At 35.7% G+C, this 7528-nt stretch overlaps 1 protein-coding gene across 1 annotated transcript in view; it reads left to right on the plus strand.

The window, feature by feature from the left end:
- Smp_163100 (putative high-affinity cgmp-specific 3,5-cyclic phosphodiesterase) overlaps window positions 1–6801 on the plus strand; it is a gene marked incomplete at its 5' end in the record, with an annotated part of 13059 nt that extends 6258 nt beyond the window's left edge. Inside the window, 2 exons of the mRNA XM_018789958.1 lie at window positions 2103–2474; window positions 6316–6801. Coding sequence (XP_018655349.1) covers window positions 2103–2474; window positions 6316–6771 — 828 coding nt within the window. The 3' untranslated portion in view covers window positions 6772–6801. The remainder of the gene's footprint in view (window positions 1–2102; window positions 2475–6315) is intronic.
- Window positions 6802–7528: the final 727 nt, after the last annotated feature.

Here is a 7528-nt window from a genome sequence, read left to right on the forward strand (position 1 = left end):
AAAATCACCCACAAAAAGGCCGTGCGTGACCGACCTCAAGCAGTTGTCCCTTGGGCACTGCGGTCACGCTCTCAGGTCATTAAGACCACTTCTAATCCAATTTTCTTTTCAGGTACCTCTAGAAGAACCTTTCCACGATGTGGGAAACCGGGAAGTGATAACTGCCCTCATACCTCTAACAGCACTCAAGATCACTGTATTCATAATCAATCTTCTTCAATTCCTATTATTCCTTCTACCTCGACTGACTGAGTAGTCTGTTGTTGGGCATCCAGTGAATCTGATAATAAAGATGTAAGCTATTACTTACTTACTTACGCCTATTACCCCTCGTGGAGGAGCATAGGCTGCTCACCAGTATTCTCCATCCAACTCTGTCCTGGGCAGCACTTTCCAGTTGCTATTTATCCTTTTGATGTCTGCTTCCGATTCTCAACGCAGTGTATTCTTTGGTCTTTTTTTCTGTTTCCCTTCATGATTCCAAGTAAACGCTTGCTTCGTGATGTAGTTTGGTGATTTCCGTAATGTATGTCCTATCCACTTCCAGCCATACACATTCTTATATATGATGCTAACGTTTCTATTGTTTTTTTTCACGGCGTATTCTTGTTTGACATCAAACATACATATTTTCAATAAATTAATTCACGGTTATCCAATATATGTGTTACTACTCGGAATATTTTTAGGAAGTTATTATAGTTTATACGCTATATTTTTGTTGTAGAACTATTTTTTAATGGTTAAAGTATTATTCGATTTTTTAGTTATCAGATCATAGTTCTCGATATTCTCTTCATCTATTTTTCTGTAACTAATCGAGTAATATCTCTCTAGGTGTTATGCAATACAATCCCGAATAAAAGTTCATTTAAGTAGGACGCACTTATTTAATGGAATAAATTAATGAATCAAAAAATTTTCTCGTGTGTATTTTTATCTGGGAACATAATGAGTATAATAATTGTATCATTAAGATTAAACCTCGTGTGCCAAACCAATCAGTAATCAAATTCAGTCTGATGATATCGTCAAATAAATAATTGTGTACTAACTTAAAGAAATTATTTACAATCGATTTTTTCTGCTATTATTTGTATAAATTACGGCTAGTCAAATTTTCAAACAGCTAAATTCATCTTACTAGTTATATTCGAATTTATATGTAAATCTGTAAATGACTGTAGTACACAGTTGATTTCTGAACAATAAGTATTTGGTTCAAAGTATGTATCACCATATATCTGCACTTGGACAGTAAGTTATTCAGGTCAAGTAATCCATACTTGGTTGTTAAATCGCAAAACCAGTACTTTGTTATGACTGATTCCCTAAATACAGATTTATTTTACCGCTTTTTAGAGATCTTATTTGCATTTGTGACGGTGGGTGAAAATACTTGATTGCTTAGGTTAAAGAAGGTGGGGCATGGGTTTCAAATTTGCAACGAATCGGTGTATTCATTTCTTATGTTCTAAATGTTGAATTTTTCACAACGTTTAACATCGTTTTTACTCATTCGCTTTCTATCTGCTGATTTCCCCTCTCTCCTTTTATTTTGATGTGAACTATAGTGACTTAAATTCACTTGGTGTTGTTTACTTGTATCTTCCCATTGTTGTTTAGGACTGCAATTGACCAGTCTCTTGTTGGGTGACTTAAATCTATCAAGATTTTTTCCAAAATCATCTGTTGTTTATGAGTGACTGAATTGATTAGCTTAATAAGGCATATTTATGCTTCAATAGTTTTCCCTTTGATTTTAAGGTGTTTCATAAAGAATGTTTCCTTGTGAGATAATTATCGTTTGTGATTATATTTTTTTTCTTTTCACTCATTAAAAATAGTCTTCTCTATGTGAACACACTTGTGTATTTTCTCGAGAAGTCTAATTAAAAAACTTTTAGAATATCATTTATAGGGTATTATGTAGCGAACTCCCTGACACTGTTTAAACAACTCAAATAATAGATTTTAAGATAACGAATAGAATACAAAGCGAACAATGACTGTTTTTTTTCCGAACATATCAAAAACCTTGTATTATTGTTTCGACTTTGAATAAATCTAAGCTAATAGTATATTTTTTTAAACTTATCCAGCTTTCAAATGAGACCGTTCATTGTTCTGATGAAGTATTCACGATCAGTCTATCTGCTATCGTATATTATGGTGATACAAACGTGTTTGAATGGATTAATTCTCTACGTGGTCTGTATGTGCAGTCTATTTCACACTGGGCTCCAGCTAATATTGGACCTTATAGTCAAGCAATAGCTGTTCCTATCTCAAATATTCAGTTGGATGATTTTTCTACTTGTGTTGCAGATTATTTTACATTCTATTCTGGCCAAATTGGTTTAATTCCTGAATTGGAAATAATACCATCAGAAACTGGATATTTTTCTGATCACTTCGAAGCATTGGAAGTTGAATCTTGGCTTTCATTAAGACATTGTCACCGAATAATGAAAGTAAGCAGTTTCAAAAATTTACTAATCCTATTTATCAATTAATGACGAGCACAAACTTCATAAACTCTGTATTTTTTATTTACTTGTCCATTCACAAAATTCTTAACTAGAACCTGTCATTTAATTGGTCTTGATATACTACGAAAATATTATGTGTGCTTTAGGTACATGCTTACTCTAAACTTAAACATCAAAATGGTTCTTTAAATTGTTGTGTCTTTAGTGGTGTTGAAGTTCATATGATGAAATACAAAAAATGGACAGTTTACCCTTCGATGATGTGTTCCATCCCTGGGATTTATCAGCTTTGTAGCTGCGTCTTGTCGTTGATTTCCATGCTGAAACTTAAATGGGTACTTATTACTCCAAACGATGAAGTGTTATTCTTGTAGGCTACTTGATCACGACAGCTACTACCATATTTCATTCCACGCGTCAAAACATGGTTAGAAGTACTTATGTAGTGAACAATAACACAGGTGAGGGCAGCCGATTGTATTTGGCACAATATTACAGAGTTACTTGGTAAAATAGAAAAACTATACTCCGATACTTCATTTGAAAATTGTTCATTAATTGTTTCAGACTTCATTGTCCCTGAATTTCCATACCAATTACTTTCTGTTCCCGTTCTTTCTTCTTCGATCTTCTCAACCTTCTGTTGCCAGACACTTTATTCTTGATTGGTGTTAAATACTACTTATGTCGACATAAGTAGCACGCGCCACATTATCTAGCCGATAAGTCCCAAATATGACTGCTAGCTAATATGAGTCAGTCAGTCAGTCACAACGTAGAACTTCGTACGTACGTACATCAGTTCGAGTTGCCATACCTAATTAACACAGAGATGCGGTTGTCGATTCAAATCAAGTCAAATGCCGCCTTAAGGTCAAGAAATACTACGATTGTGGGGCGTCTGAATGTGCGTCTATGTTCTAGGACCTGACGTAGAGTGAATATCTGGTCTATACAACCACGTCCAGGTCGAAAACCAGCCTGGTTTTTTCTAGTCTGCTCTTCATGAGCTTTGATTAGGCGTCGAAGTATTATTGAAGCTAATATTTCAGACACTATATCAGTCAAACTGATTCCTCTGTGATTGTCACAAGAGGACTTTTGTCCTTTCTTATAGACTGGAACAATCAGTGATTGGGACCAGTCAGATGAAATTACGTCTAGTTTCCATATTCTACCTAAGACCTCAGTCCGGCGCTTTAACCGGGTTGGTGGACATGGAAAGTCCGCCTAGGGGAGTTGGAAAACCCTGATTCCGAACCAATGGTTTACATGTGCCCCAGTATCCTGAGGGGACAAATGGCCTATGAATCAATCGTTGGTGACCGGCTACCATGGGACTGCATCTCCTCACGATGCCGCACTGCCTTGTGGATCAGACTGCAGAGTCCAAGGGACAACTGCGTGAGGCAGGTTGCGCACGGAATTTTTGTGGAAGGTTTTTGACATGTTAGCTCCGTTCTTCAAAGGGCCTTACCGCCGTAGACGGAAATCCATGAGGTAAGGTGAGACGTGACATTTTTAGGGTCGACCTTTTTTACTCCTTCCTTCCTCGCAAGAAGTCAGCATCGCTGCAGATGCTGGTTGTTCGAGGGAAACACCTTGCTGCCGTCACACCCCTCTACAGTCAGCAGTACGACTTTTCCCTCAGACCTTCAGTTGCTGCTTTTAGTCTTACCGTTCTCTGATCGACCCGTCTGGCATGGTAGAACCTACAGGAACATATATTCCAGCCAATATAGCTCGGTTGGGTCATCACGATAGGCAAGCTAATATGAGGCATCCACAAAACTTGTAAATTCAGGGAATTCTATACCATTCATTTAAGGAATCTATGTGTCAACAAAGACTGAATAAATTCAATACTGAATATCATTAGTGGAGAAATACAAACCCTCATAATTAATGGTAGTTTTAAACTCTCGCGACCTCTACGCAACGCGTTTAATTAGTAGTGTGGTGTGTGCTACTTATGTCGACATAAGTAGTATTTAACACCAATCAAGAATAAAGTGTCTGGCAACAGAAGGTTGAGAAGATCGAAGAAGAAAGAACGGGAACAGAAAGTAATTGGTATGGAAATTCAGGGACAATGAAGTCTGAAACAATTAATGAACAATTTTCAAATGAAGTATCGGAGTATAGTTTTTCTATTTTACCAAGTAACTCTGTAATATTGTGCCAAATACAATCGGCTGCCCTCACCTGTGTTATTGTTCACTACAACAGCACTTACGTCAAAAGTAGCCTAATATATTACTAGGAAACAGGCTTACTCGGGATATTACATTAGATGATCGATCAATAAAATATTCTCCAGGTTAAAATTTGGCCCCGAACTGATTAAAAGCAAAACAACGAAATATTTTGATTTCACAGCTATATACATAACCACTAGATATGTGGATCGGGCCTCGTGTGTTGGTCTGTCGTGCTGGTCTTTTTTCGTCTCCGAAATAAAGTAAACAAAGCAGAACTATGATTGTGATATAAATCTTTAGCTATGATACTATATAGACTGCAATTTAAAAACATTCTTTTTTATGAGATGGTGGAGAAGATTTGTAGCTCACCTGAGCTACAATTCTTTTTTATAATTGTTTCATCACTGAGTAGTAACCAAGTCGTATCTGTCTGGTCCTTTAAGTCCTGGTCAAATTCTATCAATCACGTTAATGTGCTCACTGGTCTTAATGACTCGACATCATGTGCACTGTGTTGAGGTGTTTAATGGTTGGAGGAAGTCCTGGGATTTTTTTTCGAATAATTCTAGTCACGTAAGATTCTCCATTATTTTTATTAATGAGACCGATGCTTTTATGGTTTATATCATCACTTTTTGCCTCGGGCTCTTATTATTATTTTGTATATCTTTTCAACATCACTACTTCAACCAAAATTTGAAGATTACTTATTTAGTCGTTCTAATGCATTTAGACGACGATACTAGAAAAATTCTGAAAATCAAGTATTTTCTGACTTTGTTTACTTCAAATTTTCACAAATGACTATGGATACTACACCAAGTATTACCAGTAGTGCACATAGTTGAATTAGAATTTTTCGGTCCCTTTTTTTGGTTATGCTAACGATTTCAATCAGAGGCAATGCAACTACTCATCTAAAAAAAGTGATTAACATCGTCAGCGAAATTATTGTATGTCTTCAATGTCTTTGACTAACAGTTTAATTTATCCTTTCAAAACTTGGTTAGGCTCTAATCCTACTTGATAGGAAATCATTTTTTTGAAGGAACCAAATATAGAAATATTTAACTGTAGATGAGAATCTACAGAGAAATCTAGTAGAGAGAATTCATAATAAAGTTATTCCTGACTTTCACGATTTATTGTGATTAACTTAAATGATAGGTCATTGTAGTTTCTTCTGTCATTAGATAACTGTTCAGTTGATTGGTCAACCTAAGCGTTAATATTCTTACTGTATTATCACAGTAAAGCTTTGTCTTAGGTACTTGTAAAGATTAAGATTCCAATAACGGAAATTTCTAGGAAGAACTTACTAGGATTTTTGTATTAATGTTCAAGATGTTTCTTCAAGTTACAATTCGTAGTACACCACTTTACATAACATTGTGTCATATGAAACAGTAGTTCTTTACTTTTTTAAGCGGGGCGAGTTACCTTAAAATGTAATTAATTTTAATCTATATTTATAGCGTTCGGTATACGTGATAAATTTACTATCCTTAATTTGATGTTCGATTGTTTTTTTCAATCCGTGTTGTATGATTGTCAGTTCAGCTTTATGTAACTGAGGTACTCATGATGTTGACACTTAATTTTTTTAAATTTTCATTCAGTATATGGCCCCGTCCAACATATGGATGAATCTGTTCCTTGGAATTTGCTACGCCATTGATGAAGTTTCGTTGAACCAGGCTCGAAATTGTTTTCACCAAGCTGTTTGTTTGCAAACATTGGATACTACTGATGCTACTAGTGAATGTCATTGCAATCAATGTATTGTATGGCTTGTCGTATCGAATCTACCTAAAAATGCCACAGTTGAATGGCAATGGATAACTGGACCATCATCACTATCATTGGTAATCACATCGTTAAATAAAGTACTTAGCAGGGAATCAGTTATCCCTTCGAATACTTTTATGCTGTTCTATCGATATGATGTTAATCAATTGAATGTACGAGAACTATCCATTTTGCTCAATGATAACTACACAGGATTTATGTTACCTGTTGTAAAGTTTGCTGATCCCTCTGTAACTGCAGTATTTGTTTCTGTACAGTCTAAATAATGTTTACAATAAACTAAATGATTGTTCTTTATATTTTCATAATCGAGGATATTAGATAATAGGTAAAACTGATCCAAATAAAAACAATGAATGGTAAACCATGTATCAAGCACAAATCTGTGTGCTTAGCTTCAAGAGACTATTTAGATATGATAGCTTGTATCCTGTTGTACAAAATAGATCTGCTACATAATGATTGTTAGGTGTAATCGATAGACGAACTCACCAGTGACAACATTAAACGTCTACCATCACATTAACTCTCTTTGACCTTGCTTGACTATGCCTTGTTTATTCACCAATCATGATTTTTATAAGCAAGAATGGATAGTGGCTAGCAGTGGGATCCAGGACGCACGTTTCGTCCTATTTGGGACTCGTCAGCTCGACATACCTTCACCTCAGAGTTGATGTTCACTCCGTGACTCGGACCCAGAACCGTTCGCTTCAAAGGCCATCGCGTTATCCACTTAGCCACTGAGTCCTGATAGCCACTCGCTTGCTTGTCATAGACGATATTAGTTTTGTTGACTCATCTTTCCTTACTATTCGGTATGTTATTTATGTCTCTTTTTTCTGTTTAATTTGCTGAATTATTTGTTTTTTGTATACAAACAGTGTTAATTTACGTTTTAAGACAGATAAAGTTTATCAAGTCAAATGACTTACTTGTTCTGATTTTGGCTAAGCTAAGACTATATGCTCGACAGTTTGGGGTATAAATAAATAATATATTTGTAATATCCCACTGAGTAGA

Source organism: Schistosoma mansoni, chromosome W, assembly GCF_000237925.1.
Source record: "Schistosoma mansoni strain Puerto Rico chromosome W, complete genome".
Taxonomy (NCBI): Eukaryota; Metazoa; Platyhelminthes; class Trematoda; order Strigeidida; family Schistosomatidae; genus Schistosoma; species Schistosoma mansoni.